Source organism: Rhododendron vialii, chromosome 3a, assembly GCF_030253575.1.
Source record: "Rhododendron vialii isolate Sample 1 chromosome 3a, ASM3025357v1".
In the NCBI taxonomy this organism is placed as follows: Eukaryota; Viridiplantae; Streptophyta; class Magnoliopsida; order Ericales; family Ericaceae; genus Rhododendron; species Rhododendron vialii.
The window spans coordinates 5527013-5540743 of record NC_080559.1 but is presented as its reverse complement, the minus strand read 5'-3'; the positions used below and the strand labels follow the sequence as shown (position 1 = coordinate 5540743).

Below are 13731 nucleotides of genomic sequence, written 5' to 3'. Positions count from 1 at the left end.
CGAGCAATTAACCATTAGATCTGTATGCGCTCCGATTCAATTCTAGCTGTTCGTGCCGAGATGAACAGTCGGATGTCGCTCCGGCTCCGGCACCCGCTTGGCAAGAGGTTGCTTGGCATCATCCCAGTTCCGGTTTTTTAATTTTTTCCCTATCAAAATATTACTTTTGTTAAACAACTTATCGACATATAAACATTTTCAAACATATTTGTAATTAGAGAAAATTCGAAAAGAAGTCGTTGAACAATCACTCAAATGTCTCATAATTACCCCCAACTTAGTAAAACTTCAATTAAACGTCTGAAACGTATTAGCGAAAAGGTCTGGGATGTTTCTTGAAATTTACTAATTTCGGAGGTTATCAATAATCAATACAACCTTGACCCGCATATGAATAGGTAAACAAAGGATCCATAGCATTCGAATCACAACAAAACAAGGTGCACTTATAACATAAACAACGAGGCAATCAATCAAGAGAGTCTTGTCCAAGAGCCTCGTAAAGCCTAGCTCTGATACTATGTTAAAGCATCCAACTCAAAATCAATTTGCAATGAAGAAACCTCCCATACTCATATATTAGTTCTGCAGGTTATAATTTACCAATGTGAGAAAAACTCTAACGATCGTATTTGCAAAAGTAAGTTGATGTTTTCTTCCTTTTCACTTGCACACCGCATGCGCCCATATGTTAGACTTACTAACTAACTAGTGCTCTGCCCAAAAACTGTACAAAGAAGATAATAAACCAAAAAAAGGATGAAGTAATTGACACCAGAAAGCATATGACATGCTCATTAACATGAAGCAAAGGTGACTACATAATCCTCAACGGCAAGCCATCAAAGAACATTCCATGGCATTCTTGGCTCTACCAATATATACACCATGTTAGATAACTTCATTGCCTTAGCTTTTTCAGAGATGGCTGCAATACAGGTTCGGCCTGCACGAATAAGATTCAGAAGAAGAAATTATGAGAGAAAACTCAAGTGACTCGATTATTTTGGTTATGTTCACAGTAACATGACGAGGCAATCTAACTAAAAGTCATGAAAAAATAAAAAAATTCCTTTCGTTTCTCAATTGATGAAAAATATAGTGTAATGTGTACAAGGTACTATAAAAAATTTGAAACTGCAGCATGCTTGTTGAACCTATAGAATCAGTTACGGTACAAGAAAAACCAATTAATCTGATTTGCTAAAAGGGACTGCCAAGGTAAAATGGTAAAACAAGGTGAAAGAAATCCCACACCAAGAAGTGAAGCATTCAAAACTTGGTTTAAGTGGGCAAAAATACACACACTTAACACTTTGCATCTGGGAACATAATTACCTGGACTTGGTATGTACACTGAATCAAAATTGACAGTCTTTCGGAAAACTTTAGAAGTATTCTGCAATGATCAACTTATGCAATACATAGTGCTACGCTTGAAACACAATTAACCAAAAGCATGTCATCTAATAGTCAAATCTAGAATACTAATATTTCTGACACTCGTGGATATTTTACGTACGTCAGGTATGATATCAAGTTGTATCCATCATGCTGAAGGAAGACACGTGTATCTAAAGGGGACGATAAACGATGGGAATTACTTCTAAAACAGTTAAAACCCGTTATCTCAATCAGTGTAATTTGAAGCAGCACGGAGTTTGGAAATCAATTTGCATAAAAGAGGATGCCAACAAGAAATGGCCAATCCATTGTTTTCACATGCACTGTGCTTTTGGCCTTCTGTAACCAAGTGATAGTCGCTAAGGTACAAGCATTTCCTGATAACTCTATTTCTTGCACCATTCTATCTGAAAATCCCACAACCTAATGCTGTAGCAAAAGTGCAAGTTTTCTGTAACCTTAAGACACCATAGAACTAGTTATATGCAATGTACTTTTGGATTTATTAGTCCTGTCCATTATCCACGAAGATCAAAATGCAATTTGGAGAAAAACAAGGGAAGCAGCAGTGCGGGATTGCTTTCTTGCATGTGCCATTTACCAAAATGGCCATAAAACTACGAAGGCATACATTCTTACATACTATGGAGCCACTATAGATGACCTATGGGAAAGCAAAACCCCTATGAATCCTACTAAACAAACTTGGCAATGACATAATCTCTCAGAATAAAAGTGCAAAAGGTTATTACTAAAATGACAAAACAATGGTAAGAGAGACCACTTGAACATACTCCGAGCTATAGTATCTTAAAACCCAGTTGCATGAATATATGATCTTCAAGTCATCATGATTGCCAGTTTTATAGGATACTTAAGTACGTATTTTTAAAAGATGTTTTCAACTTTTTATTATACAAGTAAGATGTATATATAATTCTACAACAATAAATTTGAAACGATATAAAAAATTAGACAGGTACCAATAACAAAATCGGAACCATAATCGGTACTGCATTTAGATGCTTGGTTTCAAGGATCTAAAAGTGCAATCAACCAAATAATCAACTTAGTCACCATAACCGTAGCTCGGATTAAAAAAAAAAAAAAAAAAACCATAACCGTAGCTAATGCTTTCAGCCTAACCTGAAAGCATCGACATTTTAATATAATGAATTTCTGGCAATCATCAAAGTCCAACATGTGAACAGACAAGGCATCCAACGGAGGCGAATTGTTGTCCAGTCCGCAGATTAGCAGGTTCAGAGCAACATCTTCTATGCTCTCGGATTAATGAAGAAATTCGCAGTTGATCATGACAAATTCGCAGATTCATGTTAAACTGAGTAGTTCAATGATTAATGAAACATGGCCATATTCTTTATGTAATGTTTTCGACGTACAATGTCAACCTTATAAGATATAAAACCTACAAAAATCTAGTGCTAGTAAATTCTCCATAAATAGTTCTTTTCAAAGATTCAAGTGGACACTTAACAATGAGAAAACCAAAATTTATTATCCTTTCTTTTAATTTTTTTTGAGAAATATAAACACCATCAGCATGAATATATCAAATATAAGTAAAGGGTGTTTGTGGGTACCCAAGACTGATCTCCATCAACCCAAAATCTTAGGTTTTAGGGAGATGTATCAGAGGCAAGGTTTTAAAATTCCTTGGAAGTAATAGCAACAATAGCGATCATGATGACGCGGATTAAGGGTATAAAGTGTATAGTCATGGTAGCAGTAACTGGCGGTGTGATATTTTCTTAGAATTTCACACAAACTAGAATAAATAATGATATCTGTGTCTTTATTTCAGAATCAAATATGTTGGGGTTGAAATGGTGTTTGGCAAATTTTCTCTATTTCCTGTACACTTATACAACTATACTTAATCCTATATACATTGTATTTTTGTACTATTCCCAGGAGAATAATTTGTCTTGCCTTTCAATATTGGAGTTTGCCTCGAAAATAATTGCTTCTTGAAAAACACTTTGGTTGGTTTTCAGTTTTGAGATAAAAAAGTTCTATAGGTTTGTGTATTTTTCGTCTTTAGTCAAATTTTTTTTTTTTACATTTTAACAAACTCTTTTACTTTTTGAATAGAGGTACTCTATATACATCCAAAAAGTAAAAAATAAGGAAAAATTTTGATAAAAAATCACCAAAGCTGAAAAAACATGGATGACGAAACATTTCCAAGAGAACCAAACAAAGTTGTGTTTTTTGTCGGACGACCATTACGTGACAGCGATACCATCACGTAATGCTGAATGACTGCAAATTTCCATTGCAGCGCTATATCGGTCGCCTCTGTGTGTGTGTGTGTGTCACACACACATATTGTAACCATGTCATCTAGTGCTGCCTATTGTCTCATAATGATCTTAAGAATAGTAAATAAAATTGGCCAACCATGCAAGGATTTGAAGTGACCCTCTATAAATTTTCAGAATGGTTATTAAGAAGTTAGATAAATGATCAATTCTCATGTATTGGTGAGGGACCAATAGCTCAAAAATCAATACTAGAAAATTCTCTGATTGGCCTGCTCTTGAGATCAGTTGAGCACACTTTGCACCATGTACTACATGAACTGGTATGCCAAGTGTCAGTGCAAATCTAGTGTTGGACCTCTCAAACCTAAAAGAGAAGAATATGTGCAAAGATGAACAACAAGAATCATACTTTTTTATCACTCTATTTGTGGGATAAAATGATGTTTTATAAAACATGCAGTGCCAGAAATGACACTTTCATATATTTCTCTCATACTGTGTCAGAGTTACTGGGCCCTAGCCTTGATTCTTTTGTATATATTATAAGTTCCCTCTGTCAACACTTGTACTTAATCTTCTTTAATGTATCCATTACCATATGTCTCCAGCAAGTGGCCATGGCTTGAACAAAACCAACCCAAGTTCCAAAAACACTCTAAACCATTGTAAATGTACAAAGATTTGTCCACTTACAGTGCTCAAAAGTTGCTCGCGAATATAGGCCATAGATCTCAGAATGGCTCCAAGAGTATCTCTAGAGACTTGAAATTTCACCTCTGTTTCCCCGGAAATGGCCCCGGAATCTTGAAGCTGTAAAACCGAAAATTATCACAAGATTATCAACAATGAAACTTTGCTCGATAATTGTAAAATTTGATATTGTTTTTCGCACATCAACAGTATCCCAGTTTGACAACACTACGACATGCAACAAACTTAATTGTTCTTTGCAAATATACAGGCATCTCATATCAAGTACTCAGTGTTCCTTCAAATTAAAGCTGTTTTTTTTATTCCGAAAAAACTCACCATACTCCATGCACAGAGTTTTGCACGAAAACTGCAAGGTACTAACTAAGAGTATAGTATTTCCCTGTAGTAGCAATCAATTAGTTGTGGACAAAGGGGACCTCCGTATTACTATGAGTATAGTTATTTTGAAATGTTTCGCCATAGGGGCCATCCAATAATCATCTCACTCATTATCTTGACAGCAAGTGACAGAGATCATTAACTTTGAAGGAATGTGGCACACTCCTGGATTGAAGGAATTTATAGTCATTTTGTAACTATTATTACTTATTACCACATAATGCCTACAGTCAAACTGGTCAAATTTTCAATTCTGATCAAATTGTCAGTCGTTACAACATCATGAAGATGCAGAAGGGAAGAAGCATGGGAGACTGATGCATGTCGAATTTAAACTCAACATATTTGTATTGCGTCAACTTTCCCATGGCTGTTAGTTGAATGTTCATTCTTAGCACCACCTACCAAGTTTCTCTTCAACTTGACTTCATGTGCATATTTTATTAATCGGCAGCAACTTTCTCAGCTCAAATCGACTCCAAAAATACAAACCCCAATACTATAGGCCAACGTGGATCCCTGACCTCCAATCTAGTCTGCTTAATAATTGTCAACAGGTCTAATTCCCAATTTCTGAATGTTCAAATGCCAATGACTTAGTAATCCCGCCTCCAATACAATACAACCTTCTGTTAACCTTCACCCAGAATAACTTGGCAACCAAATGTGGCATCCAAGTATCTGAAAAATGCACTCTGCATAGTATGCAATTTTGAAGCAGAATCGTAATCTAGGAACTCAAAATACTTAAAAGGAAGCGCTAAGTTGCATCAGTGTAAATAAAGCACCAAAAAAGTGCAGGCATACCTTCAAATTCATAACAGCGACCTGGTTACCCGGTGGTGCTAACTGCTCACTAATGGATGCCATTGATCTGAGCATGGGCTCCAGTGTGACCTTAGAGAGTTGAAACTTCACCTCTTTATCACTTGAGCTACCCTTGCTATAATCTTGAAGCTGAAGCAGGGAACAAATATAAAGGAACCTTTTTGGTCAATAAGTGGGCATAAAATCCAAACACTAAAGATTTTTTTCCCTAATCTATCCTTTTTTTCTTCTCTCCCTCGTCACCGAAGTCTAACACATTATTAGTGGATGGGTTCAAGTGTCCTTGGATGTTTTTCTACTCACAGTTCTAAGTGGGACTGTGGGAGTCTAGTAGAAAGCACAATTATGCATCTCGTTGCATTTTAGACATCAAAGCACCGTAGATGATTTTCAAATCTTAATTATTGAATATGCTGGTAACTAAGGGGAATTATTAGAACATGGAGCGAAGTAGGTGATTAAAATTCAAAATGGAATGCATTAATGAGAATGAGTTGTAGATAAAAAGACATATACCTTGAAATAGATCACAGCAACTCGTTTGGCTGGCATTAGGTCCTTGTTTTCCATGAACCACGTCATGGACCTCAGACAGGGAAGAACCTGCACGAAAATGAGTATATTGGTCAGGTAAGTGTATATCTACGTCATCTGAATGCTCATTGTTACTTAACTCTCGTTTCTGATACCACTTAAACTAAACAAACTCTGATTTATAAGAAGTCATTCCTACCGTTGTGTCTGGAGGGCCATCATCCTGTTGAAAGGATAGAGGGGCCAAGCGAGGAATATTTTTTCCAGAAGCAGGTGTATGAACACCAGCATTCTTATGGTTTGAGTGATGTGCTGCTTCTTTCTGATGAGACATCCATGGCAAATGTGTCGTATCTGGACAATAGAAAGGCAGCTGAGGTTTTACTTTCAGATTGGGCCACAGCAGTGAAGTCATATCGGACTCCGGAAAATGGATATCCTTGTTGCCATCTTCCTGGCTTCCAAGGACCTGAGACTTAGGTGCAACTCTTGCAGCATCTTTCATTGCGACAGCAACCTTCTTCCCACCCTCTCTGATGGCATTAATTGCCACATTGTAAGTTTCTACAGCTACTGCCCCTTCCTCTGCATATCTCATAGCTTCTTGACACAGACTATTGTAGCGTGAAGTAAAATACTGGGCACCTTGCACTTCAACCCCTCTATAGTCTGCGCCAGGCCCGCTTTTTGCATGCCTTGTCCATCGCTTATTAATGTAATGGGATGGCAGAGTAAAAACATTTGTCATTGTGAAAACTGTCAATACATGTCTACAAAGAATGCCGGAGTATTCAAACAACTGGCAGCTGCAGGTTGCTCTCGTCTCAGGAATGTGCAACGAGACCATATATGCCTTTTGTTGATCCTCGAATTTTGCAACTCTGTATGTGCTAAACGATCCATCGTCATATTCTTTATTTGCAGTATAGGCAAAAGTTTCAACTAATTCTTCTTGGAATTTCACGAATAGTCTCCGGGTATAAAGGTTTGCTGCCTGTTTCTCCATAGGGGAGGGTGTCTTCAAGACTGGTGAGGTGCGCATTGTATCAAGATCTGCTTCTATCTCCTTTTCGAAACTTCGCTGTAAAGCCCTTTCATACTGTCTAAAGAACACCGGTAAGGTAGTATCTTCATCTACATATCCATCAAAGAAGGAGCCAGCAGCTTCACTCCCTTGGTCTGCCGGAATTGAAGCAAAAAAGGTACCCCGAAAATACACAGGGACCCAGAGTTCGCGAGTATCGTACAATCCTTGAAGCCAATCATTTTTCATTAGATGGTGTTTATCTATGAGGAAGCTCCATAATGATTCGAACTCTTCTACTGTCTCACTCATATTAATGCAGTTATATAGATCTCCTTGAAAAGTAGGATGAGTATTATACAAACGATCGAACCTTCTTTGCCCTTCTCTCAGGAAGCGCCAGTGACAGATTCGATGACAGGTACGGGGAAACACCTTAGGAACAGCTGACCGGACAACTTTATCACTATCAGTTGTAATAGAAAGTGGTGGCTGGTCATTCATTGCAGCAAGCCAAGTCCTAAAAAGCCAAGTAAATGATGATTCTGAATCATCTACAACTAGACCACATCCAAACAACACAATCTGACCATGATGGTTCATGCCGGTAAATGAAGCTAATGGCACCTCGTAGTTGCTATTTATATATGTTGTGTCAAAAGTAACTGCATCGCCAAAGTGTCTGTAAGCTGTTCTTGACCTTGCATCAGCCCAAAAAACATTAGTCATGCAACCAGCCCCATTAAGTTGTACCGCATAATAGAAGCCAGGATGCTCAGCTTGCATCTTCTTAAAATAATCTAAGAGATTCTGAGCATTTCCAAGTGTCCTTGCTTTGTGGGTTTGTTTCCCAGAACTTTTGGAAACAACGGTTTTAGCCCGAGGATTCACACGATTCCTTTCAATAGATTTCGGTTTTCCATCCACCGGAACATGCAAAGATTGACCCACAGGACCACTGTAGGGTTGCTCCATGGCCTTTGTCCCATCAGGAAAGGGTGTACGAGTTCGAAGATGATGCACCTTTCTGGGAGCCACAGTAGAGTGGCTATGCTCCTTTACAAATCTTGAAACAACCCACATGTCTGGGTACTTTCTTTCAATCCTTAGCATAGCGTAGCAGCTTTCAGAATTTTTCTTTTTTATTCCCTCCCTTGCACATAAAAACTCCAACGCATTTGTTTTACCATCAGGATCACAAAAGCGAAACTGACTGACACGGGTACTAAAGCCCACACGCCTTGCATATTCATCATAAAAAGTCTTGGCAGCATCTTCAGATTTAAACTCCATGCCTATATTAGGCACGGCAAACCCAACCACATCCTGGGCTGAATCGGCTGATAGAGAATTTTCTGCATAATTATCAGTCCCCACCACTAGATGGTCATTAAATAAAGCATCTCTATCCATGTCCACATAATGATCCTCATTCTCCATATCCATGTTTCTCCCTATCTCTCTTCTGTACCTGCACGTCTATCTATTCACTGTGGGCTGTAACTGGACCAGTACTTGAAGTTTTCCAGCATAGTAACTCTGGAAAAACAGAAAGTAACACAACCTGCATATGATACCACTTTGTGTAAGAGAAAATTGAACCAAGAAAATAAACGGAAAAAACAGCTAAATGAATAACCAAAATATGTAGTTTGTCGAAACCTAAACACGGATATTATGGTAGTTGGTGATGTAAACCCTAGGATACAAATACATGCTATATGCAGCCGATGTAATATGTATATAATTCATCATTCCATACGTAGTGAAAACTGGTGTGGGCCATGATGTACCCAGACACACAACTGGAGAACCATGTAAATATATTTATTACTGTTCTTGCTTGAGTTATTCTTTGTGCGATTCTGTGTGTTGGGTCAAATCCACAACACTAACACATAGGAAAACCTCCATGTTTGATTGTGTGTGTTGGGTCGAATCCACAACATTAACAACCTGTATTACAAACAGCATACCAATGACTTCATCTTGAAAACCACCACAGGAAGTCTCGAGGTCATTTTCCATAACATAATTGGCTGGCTCTACATTTCTTCTATCCATACAATTCTGCTACAGATTCGTATTACTATGTCTTCTTTAATACTAACCAAAGCTTGTATGTCATCTGGTGAGTGAGTACTGCAGGTGATTTCACCCCAGAGACAATGAATTCGAGCCTACTTAGTGAGACTGAGCGGAGAGCCCGTTGCACGTTGTTTTGGAGAGAGGTACTGCTCTGGACTAGGATGGTGCCAATCAAAAGGAGATGAGAGATAAGCGACTCCTCAGGATTCACCATATTGGATGAATGCCCGGGAATGGGAAGGGGGACATAGCGAGTAGTTTCAGTGGAATCAGCATTAGTGGCGGGTCTCCCACGAAATCTCTAGGGAATAAGGTCCAACCGAGTCTGATACATTGTACACGAACACGACACTAACAGACACGTATCAGAATGCCTAAATACTTGTCCGGTCTTTCAGGTTTCGAGAAAGGGAGAGGGCAGAAGCAGAAGACCTAAGAGCTTAAATGCATATATAGGATTACTGCACACTCATGTGATCTTCGCTGAGAGCCAGGAACATTCGGTGGAACCAGCGAACTACACTTGCTTCTGGATAGATATGTGGGACAGAGTTAAAAAGTTTACCCGGACAAGTTTGGGACAGATTGGCCTATGTTAAGGACACATTACATGGTTCAAGTGCAATTTTTCAAACTCAGCGCAGATATTCACACGAATGCTTATATAGTGACTGTCGATAGTTATCTTCCTAATGCTAATACTATCTGTGCTTTTAATCTTGATTTTATACAAAAAAATTATTCAACTTTTAAATTGGTACACAAGATACATGTATAAAATGAATATGTTTCATATCCAACGGATCCCCAAAGTACCCGTGTCCTAATTTTTTGAAGAAATGATACCCCTGCATATCTGTGTCATGAGTCATATCTGTGTGCTTCTTATGCTAAGAAAATTGTTACAAACAAATTAGCTCCATACTGATACTATTGTCTACAGGATGTAAACCATTCAAAATTGACCCCGGCATGCGAATCCAAAAATAACGCTAATGAGACTCTACTATGTCTATATTTGACTATGTGTGCTTCCACTAGGTCTCATTGAGATCATGCGAATTTCCATATATTTTTGCTTCCTCTAATTTACTTTTTTCTTGAGCCTCCCACAGTCTCCATCAAGCAATTCATAACTATCTCAACAAAAAAGTTATTTTAGTTATCATACTCTACATACCTAGTATGTGCCAAAATGTTCTCAAAACCAATTGGCAATGAGTGAGGAAGCCGTCCAGGCTCATATTCTAGTTTTGGAGATTAAAATAACCAATGTGGGACATGGTCTGACCCTGACCCGCACGTGGAGAAATAAATGATGGATCCATAACATAGGGATCACAACGAACAACAAAGAGCACTTAAGGCACAAACAACAGGACAATCAATCAAAAGAGTCTTGTCCAACAACCTCCAAAAATCTCACTCTGATACCATGTTAAAACTTAAATCATCCACCTCAAAACAAATCAACAATGAGGGGAGAGGTCGCCCAGACTCATATACTCCCTCCGTCCGGATTTAATAGTCTTTTTTGGAAGTTCGAGCCATTTTTCAATCGATTATATCTTGTAATTTATAATGTTTTATGTAATTTTGAAAACATTGTCTCATAAAACTAATTGAGATCTACAGTATCAAACAAAATCCATATCGGATATAAAATTCATTATCAATTTAAAGATATAACTCATTTTTTATCCAGTTAGAATTGAACAATGGACTATTAAATCAGAAAAGAGGGAGTACTAGTTTTCGAGATAATTGAACAATGGACTATGAAATCCGAACGGAGGGAGTACTAGTTTTCGAGATGATAATTAACCGATGTGGGACAAATTCCATCAACCCTTAAACATGCATTTGTTATGTCTTTTGAGTTGACTTTCGAACGATAGGGCTGGACTCGCCTTAATGACTAAAGGTTGGTTCTAAACGATTGACGGGTAAAAAGAGGAGAGGGGTTGGCAGTCCAGGTTATCAAATATCCAGCCTTTCAATCACTACATGTGGTATTTTAAGCTATTTACATGATTGTATGTAGCTGGAGCCACTTGAATAGTTTTTGTCAGTCAATCTGTGCCTTAAAGCGCAAAGAACTGACCAGGATCAAAATGAAAGAGCCAAAAACGAAAACAAAGAAGTTGGAAGCCTTCTAACCGTTACCCAAGCGCATTTCAATGAGCACTCCCAAATCGAAAAGTCTAATGTTACCGACGAGTACCCCACCGAAATCGTACCGACGGCTGAGCCGGCCGTCTCCTGCCACCGGACGGCCAATCCAAGCCATCCAAAAATTCTATAAAAAAAAATCAAGGGGGCCCACGCGGGAATCAACGGCATCCGATGTGTGTAGGGTGCTTGATCAAACACCCTTTATTTCGTGTATATATGTATTAGCTCGGATCTGCCATCCGGTGGCCGGAGACGGCCCGGCGCGGCCGTCGGTACGATTTTGGTGGGGTACTCGTCGGTATCATTAGCAGCACTCCTCCCAAATTGCAGTTAGGAGCAGTATCAGGGGCGGCGGAGATTGCAGTATGTTTCGAGCTTTGACCCCTTTTGACCTTATTTTGTCTAGAATTGTAAAAGTCAGACCCTAAAACACATAATTTGGGGATTGGATCTCAACTTACAAGGAGGCACACAAGGTTAGAAGAAGAGTTGTCCCGAGAGAATTCCATGGTGACTTCTATCAACACTTTTAATTTCATCATATCTATGAGCGGCTAATCTTCCTCCTAAGGGTTTAGATCAAACTTTGATTTTCTTCTTCGCCGTTCATAAAAAAGATCAAACTTTGATCAAGTAACAATTGCTTGTGTACCTTTATTTAGGGCTTTTAGATTTGATTCAATGATTTTATAACAAAGGCTTTTGGCATATATAGACTGAACTGAATCTTTATATCAAGCACGTGTTATTAATTTTTGTGATTTTTAATCCATAGATTGTACAACAGCTTTCTTTGTGATTGTCATCCAAAAGTTAGATAGGCTATGCTTAGAGGGGATGCATTGTGCTAAAACATTGTTGAAGACATCCGTCCTTTTTGAGAACAGACTGTCGGTTTTCAATTCCCTCAAGCTACTTGGCAACACTGCAAGGGCTTGTAACCATATTATGTCAGGTAAGGCCAGGGACATGGGATCCCCTTGTCCCAGGTTCCTTCCTCTTTGAAATAGCTTTTGAGTTCTCCTGCCAACCATAGAGAACCAATCTGTAAAAACACAACTCTCAGTCCAATTAACAAACTGCTGGGGAAATCCATAGCACGCATAATAACCTGCCATATTTAAGTCTTCTAGTCTAGTCCACTAAATAATGAGCCTTCATAAAATCTATTTTTTGGCAAACATAGAAGGAAATTATTGCCGGTGCCAATTCCCTACCAACTCTGGCATAAGTAGAGTCTTGTCTGCTATCCATCTCCCATTCAAAAAATTCTAATGTATGGTAAAATGGGTTGTAACCTAGCGGTCATGACTTTGCTATTGAAACCTCTTTGAGACCAAAGTCAAACCAGTTGCATTCCAATCATTCTGAACAAAACCTGTACGTAAAAAATGACGGGGTAACTGTTACCACATTTCTACCCACAACAGCCAAATTGGGGTGAAAGAATACAACATTGAAGCCGCTAGACCAGGAGCTTTATCCCTTTAAGGCCACATTCAGTTGCAAGGAAAGGAAAGCAAAGTACGGAAATGTCCGACTTTCCTGCACTCTTTGGGTGTTATTGTGGGACCCACATTACTTTCCCGCTAGATTAGTTTTTCATTGACTACAAAAAATCTCGATATTTTGCAGGAATCTTATTGTTGTACTAGTTCCTATATAATTAAACTATCACTTTATTTTCCTTTACTTCACATTCACTACAATTTCCTCGAGAACAATTTTCCGGCACAGACACAAGCCTAAGTTGACAACACCAGCAACCCTGATCTCATCTACTAAAACAAGCTTAACCAAACCTTCCTCAAAATCACTAGCAATTTAACCTTCAAAAATAATACAGCCCTCACTCTCCTTAAGGTTGCCCTAGGAGCTCAGGGCCGGCCCCCGGACAGAAGCCTAGAAAGTTCCAGAACAAATCTGAACGAAGAGCCCTAAATGCCTATCAATTTTCGAGAAAACAACAGAGAGAGATAGATGACTAGCACGAACTCACACAGAGAGAGAGAGAGAGAGAGAGAGAGAGAGAGAGAGAGGAGAGATACCTACTATTGCCGTCGCCGGAGCGCCGATCGTTGCCGGAGCTGTGCTGAGCTTTGCTCGATTTTAGGGTGGTTCTGATTCGGGTCGATGAAATGTTTTAGGGCCGACACAGAGAAAAATAAAAAGTACTTGTTGGGCTCGTTAGTTTGCCGGACAAATGAACGGAATATAAAGAAGATACTCCGTAATATAGTAAAAAAAAAATTTGAATACAATATTAAAAAGAATTGATAACTCAAGTGTCGGGCCAGG

General features: G+C 38.7%; 1 protein-coding gene across 7 annotated transcripts; it reads right to left on the bottom strand.

Moving 5' to 3' along the window:
- Positions 1 to 598: 598 nt before the first annotated feature.
- LOC131319508 (protein FAR1-RELATED SEQUENCE 3-like) lies at positions 599 to 13643 on the bottom strand. 7 transcript variants are annotated; one of them, XM_058349780.1, is made up of 6 exons: positions 13482 to 13643; positions 6346 to 8734; positions 6129 to 6215; positions 5592 to 5741; positions 4386 to 4502; positions 599 to 946 (listed from the first exon to the last, which is right to left on the bottom strand). In XM_058349780.1, the coding sequence occupies exons 2-6, from the start codon at positions 8614 to 8616 to the stop codon at positions 902 to 904; spliced, it is 2670 nt and encodes an 889-aa protein (XP_058205763.1). In that variant the 5' UTR covers positions 8617 to 8734; positions 13482 to 13643; the 3' UTR covers positions 599 to 901. The 7 variants fall into 7 exon arrangements, with proteins under 7 accessions (XP_058205763.1, XP_058205764.1, XP_058205758.1 ...); XM_058349781.1 differs by having other exon boundaries at positions 13486 to 13637; XM_058349775.1 differs by lacking the exon at positions 599 to 946 and having other exon boundaries at positions 1196 to 4502; positions 13482 to 13637.
- Positions 13644 to 13731: the final 88 nt, after the last annotated feature.